Source organism: Python bivittatus, unplaced genomic scaffold (assembly GCF_059951505.1).
Source record: "Python bivittatus isolate LINGU-HERP-01145 unplaced genomic scaffold, Pbiv_v1 ctg000080_np1212, whole genome shotgun sequence".
Classification (NCBI taxonomy): domain Eukaryota; kingdom Metazoa; phylum Chordata; class Lepidosauria; order Squamata; family Pythonidae; genus Python; species Python bivittatus.
The window spans coordinates 63,434,178-63,453,478 of record NW_028277035.1 but is presented as its reverse complement, the minus strand read 5'-3'; the positions used below and the strand labels follow the sequence as shown (position 1 = coordinate 63,453,478).

At 39.6% G+C, this 19,301-nt stretch overlaps 1 protein-coding gene across 6 annotated transcripts in view; it reads right to left on the bottom strand.

Moving 5' to 3' along the window:
* The window catches only part of PLXNA1 (plexin A1), a 372,167-nt gene that overhangs the window by 182,338 nt on the left and 170,528 nt on the right, over positions 1-19,301 (bottom strand). For all 6 annotated transcript variants that reach the window (XM_088134264.1, XM_088134267.1, XM_088134268.1 and 3 more), the window contains one exon: positions 3,127-3,267. In XM_088134264.1, the coding sequence (XP_087990390.1) occupies positions 3,127-3,267 (141 nt within the window). The remainder of the gene's footprint in view (positions 1-3,126; positions 3,268-19,301) is intronic.

Below are 19,301 nucleotides of genomic sequence, written 5' to 3'. Positions count from 1 at the left end.
AATTTATTCTTCCATTTGAAGTGTTAGCATTTAAACAGATGAGCTTAATCAGACGGTTGTGGTGCTTTTATACAAATGCTTTTGTATATGTTTTCCTGAAGAAGACAGTCTTGGGCACATCACTGATGTCGCAGTAATTTCCAGACTAGACATCTGTAATGCAGTATGTGTAGGCAGCACCTGAAAGTATCCAAAAGCTTCAACTACCATATTTCTCTGAAAGGAGGAGAATCCTGAATTAAAGAAAACGTTCCAAGAAACAAACAAACAAAAGTCCTGTACAATGCCCAGCTACCCCTTCTTGTCAACCTAGGGGTGGCAACTCCCACTTAAAACTTTCTTAGAAACTTTTTTCTGTAACACATGCATTTGACACAGATGTGTGTGTGTTTAATGTGCATGCACATGCATATGTGTGCATGCACATATACACACTATCCAGAGTTCACACTCTAAAAAGGGCAGGGCTAAGACAAAAAAACTTCCCCCATCTACATATAGGCACAAATACCCTCTCTCACACATGCACACACACAAGCACAGTCTCCCCTTCTTCCAGGAGAAATAATGGAAAAGTTGAAAGAGAAACCACCTTCTGCCTTATATGATTTCTCATGTGCTTCTGCTTCCAGGTTTTCTTCCCAACTAAGATGCAGGTGGATGTCGATGAGGTGCAGGGAGACTACACCACACGGGAGACGTGTATCCCTCTATCATTATAGACCCTGACAACACAGCATGTAACACAATGCCACAAACTTTCCCCATGTCCAATATTTTGTGCTTTTTCACGTAAACTTTCTGATATAAAAAAGAGTTTATGTACTCACCTACATGTTATATTCCTATCCTCTTTTTAAACAAAATGCTCCTCTTTTCTACATATGTAACTTTATCTGGACAGTAGAAAATATTATTGATTGAATTATTTATTTGTGATATATGAGTTACTTATAATTGATTTGCCACTTCTAAAAATTGATATTTTATCACACCCTTCATGGCAGCCACTTTACAATGGTGCTTGTCTCATACAACCGATCATTACTTAAACATTACTAACCCCACAATTTCATTTCTACTTTATTAATCCACAGGTAAAGGAAGAAGTAATTACAGAAGAAACTACAACCCAAAACTGGATGCTATCAAATAAATGTCAAGTCACCGTGACAAAACCTTTAGCCTTGGACTGTTGCACAGCAGAATTGAGATTGAAATATTTAGCCACAGTGACACCTGTGGCATCCCTTGCCTATATAAACAGCTGTTTATCTTGCTGGAATAGTGCAGAAGTCATTTCTGTAATACCTATAGCGAAGGCAATATGTCAAATAACAGATTTTTATTTTATTTTTTTTGCAAAAGAGGTCTAATAAGTCTAGAAGAGATGCTACAGGTATCTACATCTGCTTTCTACTAATAAATTTATCCCCCCCTCCCACTTCAATTAAATAGCTTTTACTCATTCCATGAACAAACAACTGAACGTTCAATCAGAGATAATTTAATATGGTGGGGAAAGCCTGGTTCCTCTTACAGCCAAATTGTATGTAAGGCAACAGTTCAATTCATTCAACTGTCTTCCTTCTATATATAAAGTGAGTTTGGACACTTGATATTTTGAACAAAGGAGGCATTATGGATCACAAGCACTTCTGCTGCTCTAACCTCATTGTCTATGCTTTACTACTTAGTCAACCTCCAATTCTGGAAGAAAGCTCAACTAGGTGAAAGCTTCTGAGGAGGTAAAATGGGAACTACAAGAAGAGTTTTAGATAATCCATTCATTCTAACAAACTCCCACCCACCTCCATTCACATTAAAACAAACAGATCAGGAGTGGGCAACTTTTTGAGAGTCAGGGGCTACACTTAACAGTTTTGAGGTGCTTTGGCCTCACAGTGGACAGGACATGGATTTTCTATATTGTTATTATTGTTAGTAGTAGTATTAGTATTAGCATTATTTGGGGGAAGAATTTGGGAGAGTTTTCTTTGTGGTATTTGGTTGTTCTCCATTAATAGAGACATTAATTAATACAGAATTGCCTGTTGAGTAGGCAGCCTTATAAATGGAATAAACAAAAAAACAAATATTCTGCTGCCTATGTTGGCTAGGTTTATGTATTATATAAAGCCACAAATTGTTTTAAGTTAACAAATAGCATTGGCCTATTCACAAATAATAAGGTCAGTTAACAAATAGTATTGGCCTGTTCACAAATAACGCTACACTGTAAATCATGATTTGCAAACCACAATAACTAGGTTCATACATTCACACTAAGACAAAACAAAATAGTTTGGCAGAATGTGTGAAACTGACCCAACAGTGATGGAATTACTGCCTGGACTGAGAAATATTTGAACAGCAGGAAGACATCAGTCAGGCACTCCATTTTTTAAAAGATATTGTTAGTAAAAAGGATTAAGAGGGTTAAACTGCTGGTACAAATGTTTTCCAAGCAATAGATTCTGTATTTCAGGAGGCAATAGCAATAGATGTCTGTACTGCAGTAGGTTACAGGGGAAAAAAAGATAAAGCACCAGATTAGTACTGTGTTGCCATAAAAACAAAAAGATGGAATTTCTTAGGAAGCTATGCTGAATAGATGAAGTCACACCTTCATGTTCATTTCTAAACATAAATAAATAAAGCCATTGTTTGTAGTAACTGCCAGCCACTAGATCCACAAGCAGAAGGCATTTCACAGTCGGTGGCGGTGCCCTTTGCATTAGACCGGCTTTATCCATGTATAGGACTTGCTAAAACAGGAACTTACTGAGTGAACTCATACAAGCTGTACACATGAGCTGCTGTAAAATCTGCTCATTCTTTAAAAAGGAGTTCTTAAGACAGCCATCTCTCTATAAAGGTGCCGCCTGCCAATCATTCAAATATTTTTATTCCAATGAGCTATGTAATCAGTCCATACTTTTTCTGTTCAGTTCATCCAAGAATCTGACAACCATGTCCTTAGCTAAGGCACTGTGCTGGAGGAATGTTCCATTTGCAGCAAAGACGAAAAAGAAAAAAAAAAAAAACCCTATTCATCTGGTTATGGGGCTCCCTGGGTTGTGTTTATGCAAATGAACCCACAGTAATACAAGTTTAGATTCTTACCTGTTTCTCACTCATGGCATAAAGGTATTGCAGGTCCGGGCTAAGCACTAAATCCCGCAAAATTGAACTGCCATCATGGGCCACCACGTTCTCATATTGCAAGGCTGAATGTCCAATGGGACTGGCAGGATCAACCAAGATCTGAAAGAAACAAGGAACTTGTAAGAAGCACAAACAATGATGCAATTTTTGCAAAATTAAGATGGGTTACATTTATTAGGTTGCAAGGACATCATGTTCCAGTTCTATGCCAGTGCAGGTAATCCTCACTGAATGACCACTCATTCAGCAACCGTTCAAAGTTACGATGGCACTGAACGAGAGGGACTTACAACCGATCCTTGTAGTTGCAGCTGTCACAGCATCCCCACAGTCACATGACCACAATTCAAGCACTTGGCAGCTGGCTCGGAAAAATCTATCTTTTATTTTTGTTTTTTAACATTTTCTCAATAGGAAAGAATTAATTATCAATCTCATCTGGTCAGTTAATGATTTCTCTGCCATTATAAAAATCTTTATCTGAGTTGTCATTTTTATGTCTTTCAAAATCAAAAGAAATGCCTCCATTTGCTTTTCATTTTAAGATTTATTTATTTATTTATTTATTTATTTATTTGATGTATTTGTATACCACTTTCCATTATTATGAACGTTGAGTGCACTACAGTTAAATTAATGAATTTAAAAAGATGAAGCAGGCAATTACTGGATAATGTGTTAGTATCTCCAGAGAAAGTGCAAATGGCTGGTAAGAGGTATGTTGAGCATTACTGACCGCCACCATGTAGAAAATATAAAAATCCTTTAATTAAGGCAAGTTTTCCATTATCAATTTCTACAGGCAGAATTGGATGGAGGAAGAATGGCTGCTAAAGCTTTTTAATCTACTGTGAACTTCAGCCTCTCTTGGGGCAGCTACAGAAATATTGCACTTCTAGCAATAGGATTCACCTCTCATGTTTTCTCAAAAAGAAAAGTCTTTTTCTTTTACCAGTCATTACAGACTATCTTCTTTGCCAGAGCAATCTCAATTTACCACCTCTCAGCGTTTACCATCTCGTACATTTGCTGGAATCATTATTGGAATTAATCATCTTTTTTTTTAATGATGAATTATGTATGCTTTGTTTTAGCCAGCCTCCTTTACCCAATGAACTTTTCAATAGTCTAATAGTTGTATTGCTCTTGAAATGCTCTCCAGTGTATCAAGAAGGTGAAGCACCTAAGCACTAACAACCCATGAAAGTATCTATGCAAAGAGGGTGCATAATGAGAGTCAATAGAATGAAGACAAATTCTATCACCACTTCAGTATTACAATCAAGGACCCATGTATTCTACTACAAGTTATGTTTCATAAAAGGTGTGAGGGTCAATCAGCATATTTGTTCCAGGCACAGCAGGGATACAGCAAATGCTCTAATCCCATTAATAACAGTGACAATAAATCTTATCCAGAAAGACTTGCTTTTACTACAAAGGAAATAACTGCATTAAAAAGCATCATAAGATCACATTCAACCCATGATAGGGACAGAATATAACAAGGTTAATTCTCTTCATTCAGCTGCTATCAAGATGTTCATCATGCATCATCTTTATCTATTTGCACTGAAAGTGTTTTTCTTTTTGCAATTAAAACACCTAGAAGCAAACTTGCAAAAACTGAATCATGGAAGAAATGGGAATAACCTTATTCCATCTCACCTGAGATCTGGATTCAATCATCTTTTGGCCCTACAATCTATCTAGATAAAGTGATTATATACCATTTTAAATGAATATTTAAACTGTACATCAGGAGACAGTGGGTAGCTAGCTCCACTCATTCACATACTAGAATCTGAGGTCATCTAATGAAGTTCAGAACAGACCAAAAAAAAAAAAAGCATTTCTTCATACAATGAACAATTTTGCCTCCCCAAGAGAACAAAACAGATTCATAGAGGATATGGTCAATGATGGCTAGTCATCAAGATGGTTTTATGCGGTCTCCATCAAATGCAATGTGCCTTTTCGTACCACTTGGTTGGAAATATGAGCAGGAGGGTAAATATTAGCAGGAGGGTACTACTGTGTTCATATTCCTTTTATGGATTTCTTACATGGTTGGTTTTACATGGTTTATGGACTTCTTACATGGTTGGCAACTGTAAGAAGCTAACATAAGACTAATTAAGCCTTGGGTTTGATTCATGTTGTTTTACATTCTTATATTCTATTCCCTATGAACTAGGTAAACAAATCTAAGTGACATTGAGATATATGTTTGACTAAAAAATTATTTCATGGGAAATGAGTAACTGGTACCCTTTATATGTAACTCTAAATAAGTGAACTGAATCACTGGACTACCCTTTATCCTCGCAACCCAGCCAAAGCATTGCCCCTCCTACTCCAATAAAGCCCCACAAAATGTGTTGCAGTTTCATTCCTCCATTGCAATAAATAGACTCCATCCATCCATTTGCATACTTTCCAATCAGGCAAAGGAAGTGAGGCTTAGAAGGCAGGATCCTGGCGAGTGGCTGATTAGCATGGAAATATATGCGGCTCACAAACAAACCAGGGCCTGCTTAATTAGAGCAGAGCCTTTGATTCACCGCCAACATCCAGCACATACCAGCCCAGGATTATTTTTAGTCAGTTTTACAAAACAAATGTATTTGATTAAGAGAGACACCCCAGAGTGAAGGAAGACAGATCGGCAGCGGCAGGGATATGGAGAGGCTGGTCCCCTACAGCGAACAGGGCTTGGGCCTGTGGTGAAGGTGTCCAGGAATGCAGGTGTGATTACGAGGAGCCTTCGCACACAGCCTGACAGCTGCACAGCTAAAACATAGCAGGTCCTGGAATGTGTGTCTGCAGCTGCCAATTCTTCATCCCAAGCCAGCAACACGTTCCCCAAAATTGCTATTCCGAAACTTCCCTCATTCCACTGTTGGATCTGACTCTCAGGTGACCCATATCTCCCTCTCTCTCCTCCCTCTCTCTTATACTGTACATTCCCCCTTAAGTTCTTTGCTGCCAGCTGTCCCCCCATCCTTCCTATGAATTTGTTCCTTCTTCTCCAGCTTATCATGGCAATCCAATCTGTTTAACATCAGGCTAAATGGAAAATGTGCAAGGCAGACGTACCCTCATTTTTCACCAGACACATACTACACTCTGTAGAAAGCCAAAACTGGGCCCCCTCCCATTCCCTGCTGTATATTTCTAAGATATTGAAACAATGAAAGGAAGTTATGAGGCAGCTTCACACACCAAAGAGAAAAGAGGCAGGTATAAGCTGTTTAAACACATCCTTTATTGTGCATTGATCCTGCAGGCTCTTTCTCCTGCATAGCAAATATAGGTCATTACCAAAATCTGTAACCCCCTACTGGTTAATTATTTCCCTTTGAATACTAAAAGCTTTGCCAACAGGCCAGTATTTGAAGTTACCAAAATATCTGTATTAGTAATCAAAATCACTCTGCACATACTTGAGATTTATTTAGTTTCTCCTATTCAAAGCCTCTGTGTTAGAAACATTCCACACATACATACACACTACAAAAACAGTTAAAACTAATCATAACCTACTCAGAAGATCTACCCACTTCCTAACTCCCAAAGCCAGGCCAAACAGAAAGTCTTACAAATACTTCAGAAAGATTTTTCTTTTTATGATTTTTTTTTCAAAACAGACCTATATCACATTGCTGTTAAGATATGCAAAGTGCTTATAATTTCAGTGCAAAGCATGGCAAGTCTTAGGAGATACTTGCTTGAAAATATTCAAGTTCCAAGCTTAACCAAACCTCCAAGGAGAACACTATCACAGAAATCAAAGCAACCAGAATATTTCTGCTGAAGTCCTACACATGTAGAGCAAGCAGAGGGTGACAGTACTTCTAAGAGCTTTCCTACACCCAATGAAAATCACCAGTATAACGTAAGAAATACAGCCAATTTTTGAAAACTGAAGTTCAACAAGTACTGAACTCTAACATATGACTGTGATTGGGCAAAAGCAGTTTCTGGATTCATGGCTGGCAGGGATTTGAACCCACTTCTTTCAAGCCAAAAGCCTGATTGCTCACTAATTTCAACTGATAAGGAATTCAGTGCAACTCTGAAAGTTGTAAACTGCCACTTAACCCAGTGTAACTGAAAAAAATTATTAGACCTTTCTTATACTTCCCATTATACGAGACTGTAATTATTAGCAGTTTTGTCAGGCTCAGGACTTAGCTGAGAAGGGATCTATGTTTCCCATAGGCTGAATTCCTATGGCAAATATACCTTTTCAGTTCTTTTATGGGCCATATTCATAGCCCAATCAATCAATATATTCCTACTTTAGTTTTAAAATCAATCTGTGGGTGTTCTAGCAATTCCAGTAGTAATGTTTAATTATTGGGGTAATTCTACAATTTATATTAATCTACTATTGATGCTGCATGGTGCTATGGAAAAAAATAGGGCATCAAATGCAAAAACATGAAGTCAATTGTCACTGTTTCATTGAAGCAGGTACCAGAGACAGCATGATACATTAAATAGTGTGTAATACTTGCACTAGAGAGATCTGAACAGGCATGAAACTAGTTGGGGAGACCTTAGTTTAGACACTTTCTCAATCTAAGCTTTCTCAGAGGGCTGCTGAGAAGATACAGTGAGATAATCACTACACTAAACTCCATTAGGAAGGGTAGTATAAAAGCATTTGACTTGAGAAAGCTCGACATCACAGAAATAGATTAGGCCATTTTTTTAGGGAAAAAAATTCAGAGGCTTATGTTACAATCAAAACACACCTAATAGTATACAAGTCTCACTAAACACAACAGGACTTCCTTCAGGATAAGCTTTACAATACATACAATTTGTCTTGTATGTATGTTGTATTTATTTTATGAATGCCCAAACTGTTGCAGAAGAGGCAAAGTTACAAGAATTTCCCACATACATGCCCTTCAGATCTACTGAGACTACAATTCCCAGAATTCTCAGCATGTGCCTACCATCTCTGGAAGGATGAATTAGAAAAGGCTGTAATGTTTGTTGATGGCATGGAATTAGATCTATACTTCTGCCTACCTATACTATATTGGCTATTCTCTGGCTTAAGAAAATGACATTATTGAAGATGTGGATTTGTTTTGCAGCATATATTCAAAAAATATTAGCCACCACTGTGAGAGTCAAACCACTTCTCAAGAAAATGAAAGCAGGAACTGTGCTGTCAGAGTATATTTTCCTGCAGCACCTTGGAGCATTTAGAGACCCATATTAATGAGAAAAATCCTGTTATGAATAATTGCTTTCCTGTGAAGTTTGTGACAGCCCAGATAGTTGGAAGTTGAAGAAAACAAAGAGGCAAAAGAAACAGCATCCAATGCCATGATATCAAATGATTGTTTACCATCTCCAGCATTGTCACCATAATCTCATGTTGATTTACAACAAAAATTCCAAGCTGGTTATTTAGTATAGGAAATGACCTAGTGACCATTTGTAAATCTGTAATTCTAGGAATGCTTTTTAGTACAGCATGCTACTTTCGCATATTTACAGAAATGAATATTTTACACGTTCACTTATACATATGGCTTCTTACCATATGTAAAACAACTGTTTTACAGGGGGAAAAAAGTGAAGATGACTTTTGGTGTGATAAATGCACCCAAAACTGGTCCTTAATCTAGCTGGTCTTGTTCAAGCCGTTCAGTTACTTAAACCCACAGTGAAGAAAGAGAAGGTTATCCACAGCTGGGTGTGCTTTTGCCACATTTCCCCTCTGGAACTGAGCACGCTGACAAACTGTTAACCTTTGGGTCGTTTCTCCAAAGAGCATTCTGGTTACAGATCTCTTAAACATTCATATGCAGTACTATATGGCCAAAAATAAGTTTTAGAAGGAAACAGAAGAAATCTGCTTCCTAAGGAAAAGGAGCTTCAATGCTTAGGAGAAGAGAATGAATTAAAAGAAGCCCAACCTTCTTTTACCCCAGAAAAGATGGTCTTTCTCCAGGGTTGTTGCCCTTGATAGATTTGACACAGAGAACAGAATGCCACACTCTCCAGATACTGTCTTGCAAAAAAGCAGCTGAGGTCCCCTGGGTCTGACAGTAAGAGAAACTTTTCCCTTTTTTTCTTTTTCAATCACAATTTTTTAAACAAAATACACAAAAACCTATGAACAAAAACAAAGTTAAAAAAGGTAATATACACCCATCTAACAGGTCATCTAATTAATTGTTAAGTTACATTACTAAAACAAATAAAAGAAAAACAAAAGAAAAACAAAACTAAAAATTCAACTTAAATTGATATGTCACCGAACTATATCACATATATATTTAATAACAATGTATCAAATTACACATAAAGACTCTTGTAAAATATTAAGAAATCTATGCCAAGGGGAAACATATAACATTATTATTGTTTTTATTGTTATTATTTTGATTAGTAGAAAAAATTGCCTTTTCAAAAATGACAAATTACACATTCTTGAATCCAATTCTTGATGTCCAAACTAATACTACTTTTCTAGTCTCTCAGTATAATTATGTTGGCTATTCCCCATGGCGGATATAATCAAAGTTCCTAAAAAACCTGTTAAATTCCACAGTTTTGGAATACAGTTCAAAATAGCACTCACATCTTCAACATGAAAACATTTACCCATAAATCTACCTATTTATGTTACATTATTCAAAAAAGGGACCAATAACAAACAAGACCTAATCATATGAGTTAAAGTACCTTCAAATTTCTTACATCACCAACAAAGAAAATTTACAGTGCATCCTTTCTGATGCATTATTTGAGGTGTCCAAAAAGACTTGGAATAAAACTTTTTAATAAATTAATTTCAACCTCAGGTTCAAAGAAACAAATGTAACATTTTAAGACTTGTATCCACTGATGTTTTGTTATCAGACAACAGTGTCATAAATATTAGTAATGTCATAAGTTGTAAGTCATATATAAGCCAAATATCAGTAATTTCAACTTTAAAAATATTTTTTAAATTTTAATATACAGGTGGTCTTCAACTTATGATGGCAGTTGGGACTGGAACTTCCAACACTAAGCGATGTAGTCGTAAAGCGCAACTGTGCCGCTTAGCAACAGCAATCCCTGCTGTCCTGGTTGCCATTAACTGAATCCCACAATCATTAGGTGAGGCAACTTCCTGCCAGCTTCCCACAAACAAAATCAGTGGGGAAGCCGGCAGGAAGTTAGAACTCCCAGGCCTGCTGCCGAGTGGGGGAGGGAGCAAGGGGGTGCACAGGGGTGCAGGGGAGGGTCGGGGAGGGTGCACAAGGCAGGGTGAGGATGCATGAGAGATGCCATGTGGATCGGGGAAGATGCACAATGGTGAGGCATTGCACGAGAGGAGCACACAGGTTGGGGAGAGTGTTCACGGGTGTGTGAGAGGTGCCATGTGGGTGAGGGAGGGTGCACGAGGAGCACAGCGCAGGTTGGGGAGGGTGCACAAGGGTGCGCACAAGAGGCACAGGTCAGGGAGGGTGCGCGAGGGTGCACAAGAGGCACCACATAGGTCAGGGAGGATGGGTTAGGGTTAGGGTTGCAAGGGGATGTGAGGCATTGCACAAGAGGCACACACAGGTTGGGGAGGGTGCTCGAGGGTGTGCAAGAGGAGCCATGCAGGTCAGGGAGGGTGCATGAAGGTGCAATGGGGTGCGCAAGAGGCATGGAGTGGGGAGGGTTGGGGAGGGGGTACGAGGGTCCGTGAGAGGCACCACACAGATCAGAGAGGATGGGCAAGGGTGCATGAGAGGTGCTGTGTGGATTGGGGGGGGCATGAGGGTGTGAGGGTGTGTGGGAGAGGCGCCACATGGGCCGGGGTGCGTAGCGAGGGAGGCACAGGGAAGGTCAGGAAGGTGCTCAGTGATGTGTGAGTGGCCAGCACAGTGCAAGCAAAGAGGGGCTGTGGGAGGGTGAATGGGTTGGGGAGACTCCCAGTGACTTGCAACCTTCCTTGCCGGCTTTTCCACTGACTTTCTGGGGAAGCCAGTAGGGTAGGTTGCTAATGATGATCACATGATCACAGGCCACTTAGCAACTGGTTGTAAGTGCAACTGGGTTGCCAAGCACCCAGATCATGATCATGTGACCATAGGGATGCTGGGACAGCCAGAACTCTGAGGACCAGTTGCAACCACCATTCGTTCAGCACCGTCATAACTTGGAGTGGTGGCTAACCAAATGGTCATAAATCCTCAACTACCTGTAGATATAAAGCCAATTTGATTTCAAAAGGAGACTCCCTCAAAAATGATATCATCACAGTTTAAGGCAGTTAGTCCATGCTGAGCTATCAAACTTGTTAAGTTATTGCTATTGTTATGTATTAGGCAAAGCAAATTCTCTGAAGTCATAGAAATTCCTTAGAGTTCATTAAAAAGTAATTTTTTAAAAATAACTTTCCACACTCTGTCCATACTTTCCAATAAAATGTCTTACCACCTGTTTTTAAACTACAATTCTTCCATAAAGTTATGAGAGTATTATGAGACCCAGCATCAAAATCCAATCTACATCTCAGTAGGATCCGAATGCATCTAGTTGCTCACAGCAGCTATATAGTGAGTGAAACTTTTCCATCCAGTCTCACGTATCCCACATTTCCTCTCAGTAGGCAGTAATGCAGGCTGTACAACACATAGAAGCTAAGTCTTTAAATCTGAGAGAACCTACTGTCATTCCCTCTGATGATTGATTCCCCATTCTACCTATGGAAATAAACATTTCTCCCCCCCCCCAAAATTAAAAACCCACAAAAAAGTCCCTTATTAATCTTTCTCAAATAATAATAATTGCTCTAATTTTTCATTGACAGTTCCATTCCTGCTTCATCAGCCTTGGGTAAGTGAGTCATAGTACTGTGCTGGTATTTTCAGAATGAAATTTAAAATGTAATTTACTTAGGGAATAAAAAACAGTAGGAAGACAAAAGGAAATCTTCTCTTGAAATAACATAAGAGGATGTGTAGGTCACTTAAACAAGAACTCTCCATCGTATCTAACTCTGCAAATCAGCAACACCACAGCAAGAAAGGAAGAGGCAGTGCAATTTCAGGTGCTAGATTGTATACCATAACCTTCAATGTATCCAATAAGAGTAACCAAAAATTAGGTAATACAATTAAGGAGTGTTCAAAATAGATAACTTGAAATATCCTTTCGGATTATAGGCCAACTAATGAACAACTACCTTACACCCACTCTTCAAGCAGTCACCCATGGACCCAACACTCTAGGACAATTTTCATCCAGCCCTCATTGTTCCCTTTTAAGGGAAGGTTATTGAAAAGATGTCAGGCTTCAGGAGACCTTTCAGAAGGAGAAAAGGGATTATCTAGACCCTTTCCAGTTAGATTTCAGGCCAGACCATAGTACTGAAACAATATTGATTGTGCTCATTGATGATCTGTGGTTGAGATGGCACAGGTGATACAACCTGGCCCTCCTTGATCTCTCAGCAGCTTATTTCTGGATCATCCAGTCTTAGCCTTCCTGTTTAACATCTATATGAAGCTGCTAGATGAGGTCATCCATTAGTTTGAGGTCAGGTATACCAATTGTATATCAATTGTATCTCAACTGTGGACCAACCAAGTGATTTTGTCAAGTCTTGGCCTAGTGCCTGAAGACTGCTGAGGAACAGGATTAACCTGAACTCTGGTAAGACCAAGTAGCTGTGGATATTTGGATTGCCGAAATCTGCAGCTTCTCCGTCTTTAGTCCTGAATGGAGTTGCACTGCTCCATTTCGGACTGGGGCACAACTTGGGAATCCTCCTGAACTTGCAGCTCCTGCTCAAGCAACAGGTGTACTAATCCCACCCATTCCTGAAGGTTTTCCTCAGTCACTCCTGCTTTGCTCAGCTTGTGTGTGAACTATTGTGACATGGGGCAGCCCTTGAAGAGCACTAGGAAGCTACAGTTGATCCAGAATGTGGCAGCATAAAATAGGAAACATCCGAATACAACGTGACTGCCTGTTAATACCAGTTCTGGTCTAGTGATCTGCATGGGGTCAAAGGTTAAAATACTCCACACCCTGCTACATCTTTTAGTATAATGAGATTTCATCATTACGTTCTGCAGCAAAGCCAAATATAGCACTGAAAAAGAGAAAATGAAAACAAGGAAAGTACTTGGGAAAAAAAGATGCAAATACTGCTTTGAGTAAGACAGGTCTCATTTTGCTGGAAGATAAAAGTTGCTTTCTTACAAATGTCATCTCAGTTGCCTTAAGGAACAATTTATGAGAATCCTCAGTGATTTGTTATAACCTTAACTGCAGCCTAAACCCGAACAGTGACTTTGTCAGCTGTATTACAGCTGAAATCAGGAAGAAAATTCTAGTTTCATGTTTATAAAAGAGACCAATCCTTAAAAGAGAAAGACAGAGAGAGAACTGAGTAGCATGTGGTTTATTTAAGCATACAGGACACTGGTGGTAAAGGATCACTTTGACACCAGGAGTAAGTAACTTTGCTCACTTGCTATGCAAGTAATTCCTATGCACATAATTTTCAGTTTTCCAGTTTCTTTCAGCCTTGGACATCTTTACAGAATAGACTGCTTAGATCATGAGAATAGACAGCATCTTATCAAAAAAAGAAACAGAAGTCTAAAACTGTCTACAATGTTCATTAAAATGGGCTGGTTTCATGTAGCAGACCATGAAGAAGCATCGTATAGCATGGCCAACAGAAGTGCTGCCCTATGGGCACTGTGCATTCCTTGGGAAACAGGAGCAGGATAAACTCCTGATGAAGATGCAGGGAGGTTCTTTTTCTTTCACTACTGGTGACATTATCCAAGAATAAAAAGATACAAACAGCGCTTAGAAAGCTAGTACATTCCCATGAGGGAATGATAAATTTAGAGGAAGGGGGCCATAGTGACTCAGTCCCCATTAGGGAAAACTAAAGGGAAGGGAAGACTGTTGGGCTATTGCAATGAATTCACACAGCATTTACAGGACAAAATCACTCATACCTGCTGAGAGTTAAATGCCATTTGGGAAGATCCAGTTGAGATGACAGAGGCCTCATCATGCAAGTTTATCTAGGATGGGTCTGAGCCTATGCATCATGAGGAAGTTGGTAGGGTTCTCTGCTGTTAGCTTATCCATGCACTGAACCCCTGTCTTACTTGGGTAGCAAAAGCTGCCAGGGAAGTAATAGGAGGCTGCAAACAGACAGTGGTAAATCCCTCTGTGAATGAGGAGTGTTGCCTTAAAATAACAATAGCTGTGTCTCCTCCTCAAAAGCCACCATTTGACACAGCTGTCTTAGGGAAGATGGTTGTTTAGAAGATGGTTGAACTTCAACTATAGAGAGTCCTGGTTGAAATAGATTATCTGGGCTTGTTCCAAACAAAATTCTTTGATGGTTTCAACAAATTCTTGCTGATGATCTCTGGAAGCCTAGAATAAGGGAAATGCTACTCTCTTGGTCCTGTTTGATCTCTCAGCAGTTTTTAATACCATCAACCATGGTATAGGCTGTTTGCAAGGAGTGCAAGTGGGAGGTACTGTTTTGCAGTGGCTCTACTCTTTCCTGAGTTGTTAAGTTTTATTCAGCGGCAGTGAAAGAGGAGAGGTTAAATCCCAGGGAGCTCCATTATAGGGTGTCACAGAACTTGTCTCTCTCTCTCCTGCCATTTAACATGTAAATGAAATTGCAGGAAGAAGTCATCTGCTGGCATGGGATGAGGCATTATTAATTATTTATCTCCACACTGGCCCAAACAGAAGAACAGAAGTGGACCTAGTGCTAGTGCCAGGAGGCCGTTGGGGCCTGGATGGGACAAAACAGGCTTAGACTGGATCTCAGCAAGACAGAGTAGTTGTGGATTCAGAAGCCAAGTATTTCCATAGACAATCTTTGACACTTTGCACTCTGTGAGATGGAGCTGGCTCACTATCTCATGGTTCTTCTTAATTCCCAGCTCCTATTTGAATAGCAGCCAGAATGGCTTTCACAGAATTACATCTTGTGTGCCAGTTGCAGTCATTTCTGGAACAGAAAAATTTGCTTTTGGTTACTCATGCCCGTGTCACTTTACAGCTGGATTATTCCAATTTTCTCTACGTAGGACTGCCCTTGAAGACCATTCAGTAGCTTCAGCTGGTTCAGCATGCAGCTGCCCAAGTAATCCTGGGATATCTAAATTCTCCTGATGTAATACCACTACACTATTGTATTGTGGAAGCTGCACTGGTTCCTAGTTAGTTTTGAGTGAAACTCAAGGTGGTTATTATCTTTAAAGCTGTACATGGCTTGGGGCTTGGATATCTCTGAAATTACCTTCTCAGAGTTGAATCTGCTCATCTGGTAGGATCTAGTAGAGAGGGTCTGCTGAGGGTCCAAACCTGAGGAAATGCCACCTACAATGACCTAGTGCTCCAGTCTTCTAAGTGATATCCCTTGCCTCTGGAATAGCCTAGCCTGGATATTTGGATTATTTTTCCCTACTGTATTTTCAAGGAGACATGAAAAAATGGCTCTTCAGAGAGGCATTTCAGGAGTTTGCAGAATTTGCTAATCAACTAGTGACACATCAAGCCTTGTTACTTATGTTATTAATTTTTTCATACTTTAATGTTATTTGGGGGTCCTTCTGGACTCACAACTCCTGCTCAAAGAGCAGATGGCAGTCATGGCCAGGAGGGCCTTTGCACAGCTTCATGTTGTGTGCCAGTAGCACCCATTCCTGGACTGGGAGGTTCTACTCTCAGTTATCATGCTCTAGTCACCTCTAGAATGAATTACTGTATCACGCTCTATGTGGGGCTGCCCTTGAAGAATATCGGGAAGCTTCAGCTGGCACAAAATGCAGTGGCACGGGAAGTTATGTGTGCTCCAAGAATTGCACATGTTATACCTTTGCTCTGTGAGCTGCACTGGTTGCCAGTTTGCTTCTTTGTCCAATTCAAGGTGCTGGTTATGACCTTTAAAACCTTACATGGCATGGGGCCAGGTTTCTTAAGGGATCACCTCTCCCCAGTTACATCTACTTGTCCCATCAGGTCCAGCAGGAGGGGCACACTGCCGGTCCCATTGACCAAGGAGCTTTGTTTGGTGAGATCCAGGAGCACAGCCTTTTCTGCTGTGGCACCCACCCTGTGGAACATCATTCCCCCTGAGGTGAGATTGGCCCCAACCCTACTGGCCTTCCAGAAGGCCCTTGACACTTGGTTTTGCCATTGGGCCTGGGGATCCCATGGAAGCGTGGAGTCCATTAAATGGCTGTATTGTATAAGTTTGGAATACACTCTCCCCAGTCTTTTTGTTATTATAGGTTTTTAACGGTTTTAATTGGTTTTTAATGGTTGAATTAAGTTGATTCTTTAGCTTTGTGTTTTAATTGTGTATGCCACCCAGAGTCACATGCATGAGATGAGCAACTATATAAATCCAATAATAAAAATAAAGTTATTTGGAAGCTGCTTGAAATCTTCAAAAATGGAGTGGCATGTAAGGCAAAGTTATATAATTTTAAAAATTAAATGGCATCCACTGGTCCCAAATTAATCAGAAGGTCCTTGGCGTACAACCCATTCCTCTAGCAATTGCACATGCTTTAGGGCATAGCACTAAAAAAGGCTCTATCAACTTACATTCTCCAGATAGTTCCATGGGTATGTAGGATTCTATAAGAACCCATAAATATCTGGAGGAAAGTAATACAGGAAAGTGTCTGGTTCTTGGATAGTACTATACTTCAGTGTATATGCAACTGCTCTTGAAAAATAAAGGAAAAAATAACCTCTTTCTACAGGTGCCTTGTTAGATATTTGAGAGAAGATGGTGTAGAACTGTGAGTTGACAAGGAAAGCTATGTAATAAATAAGGAAAGTAAAAAACAATGGGGAATTTACTGTTGGAAAAACCTTGGAGAATCAGCAGGAATGATTTGGGAGTTTTAGAAGACATAACACAATGGGAAGCAATTAGGGAGAAGCAACAGGAAGCAGTCAGGGATATTATTTTTACTAGTATTGACATCCCAAGCGTCTGTTATGTTTCCAGTCCTTGTCCAGTTTGTCAGAATTGGATTGTAAGTCTGCATGTTAGAAATTGGGAGTCAGTATGCTAGTTAATCCTTTTTCTGCTTTGCAAAGTGTGTGTACTGAAACTGTACTCTGTGATTTAATATTGCCTGTGTTATTTTTCTTTGCTTCAGAGAAGCTATTCCAATTAGTTTTAGACACTTCAACATAAATTTGCTGTGTGCACATACTTCTAAAAATGTCCCTTTATTCCTGCATCCATTTTGACCATTTACATAGGCAAGTTTGTGTGTATATATAAACAGGGATGCATGATAACATTGTACCCAAAATTCATGGCTTCTGAAGGTTGGGTGTACTTCTATCACACAATCAAAATTTATAGCTCATGTTTATAATGCAAATTTTCCTCCGTAAATTTATGTTTTTCCCCCCATCTTGTGAAGATCTGTGACTTATCACTCACATATCCATAGATAATGGATAGGTCTAGTGAGGTCGCTGGTCAGCATTGTCATACATCCTCAAAATGAAGAGGGCTTGCCCTTCTTCCCACTATGTTGATATAACCTACAATTTCAAAGATCAATTATTTTATATTTGAAAAGATTTCTGCCCCTGCCTCTGCTATTATTGCATATTGTCCCTAGCCATATTGCAAACCTCCGGTGTCATTCTGGAAAAGGTGATCAGATAGGTGCTTTTTATTGGCATTCTCTATTTTTTCCACATCTACTGTTGTAGATTCAATTGTCTTTCAATAAAGATGCTCACTGTATAACCATTTATATGCTACACTGGATCTTCTGCAGACAAATAGCCTAATCATAAACATAGTTTCTGCTCTGAAGAAAGAAAACATATTGAGAAATGTGTCAAAAGTGTGAAATTCTAAATAAATATAACGGAAATGAATTTGCATGATTTTAATGATGGTTCGCAGAAATCTCTTATACTTCTGAGAAAAACTTTCTTATTCATACTACCAATGTGGATTTTTTGAAAAAAACTTCTTCAGTACTGGTGTTGGCATGTCCCAAATGGGCATTCTAGGGCTGGTTAGTATTTGTCTTTCTTACTCCTGCTGGCTAGATCTTCAATTCCAGGTTCCTCTTCTTCATCTAACACCTTCATAGGAGATCAGATCATTCTAACCCATTCAGTTGCCTCAGTACATAGCAGCACCTGGTCTATGCTCAGAAGTTAAGAAGGATAAGGTTTGGTTAGTACTTGAACGGGAGAGTACAAGAGATTACAGGGCTGTAAGCTAAACTGGGAAGTAAAAAACAAGACACAGCAAAACAAAACAGCTTGGAAAAAGGCAATGGCAAAACACTTCTGGTCTATTACCAAGAAAATTGCACAGACACAGCCATAAAGTTACCAGGAGATGAGCTCAACCCAAAGAAGACTTTAACTTTTAACCCATTCATCAGTAGCTCACAGCTCAGTATTTTTCCCAGGTAGACATGAAGCCCTTAATTAACAAAACCATATTAAGAATAATCGAAAAGCCAAATATCAAAGAGAAGAGAAAAAGATGAAAGAGCTAGGTTGAATATTATTCAAAATAAAAACTACATCAATTAAACACACACACATAGTAGTAAAGCCAAAAGGACAGGATGGCTTGTCAATGTTCCCATAGCGCCAGAGGAATGCAAATTGGAACTGCAACTCCTGTAGACCTGCAAAACTCCTGACCTTCCCACTGTGGATCCGTCCTTCCCTATTTCTCATTCTTGCCTGCTCCTTCCCCCTCCTCTTTCTCTGGCACAATGCTCTGTGATGCTTTGTACTCTTATCTGTATGTGGCTGTGATTAATTCGCAGTGGCTGGCAGCAACAACAAGACGGGGGCACTTTAGTTTGCTGCCATACTTCAAAGGCAAAGACTTATCTCCTAAAAACACACTTTGCAACCTTTTCAGGGGAGCCCTTTCCAGTTCTACAGGGCTCGTGGGGTGCTAAGGAGCAGTGCAAAAGAACAGCTTATTTATGGGACTGCCTTTCAAAGCCCCTTCCCTTTCTTCCATTTGTCCTTCGAGTTCCCGTGCTATGCTCCGGGGTGACACCTGCTGGAAGATATGAGGAGAGTCCATTCCACAAATACTTCTGCAGGGA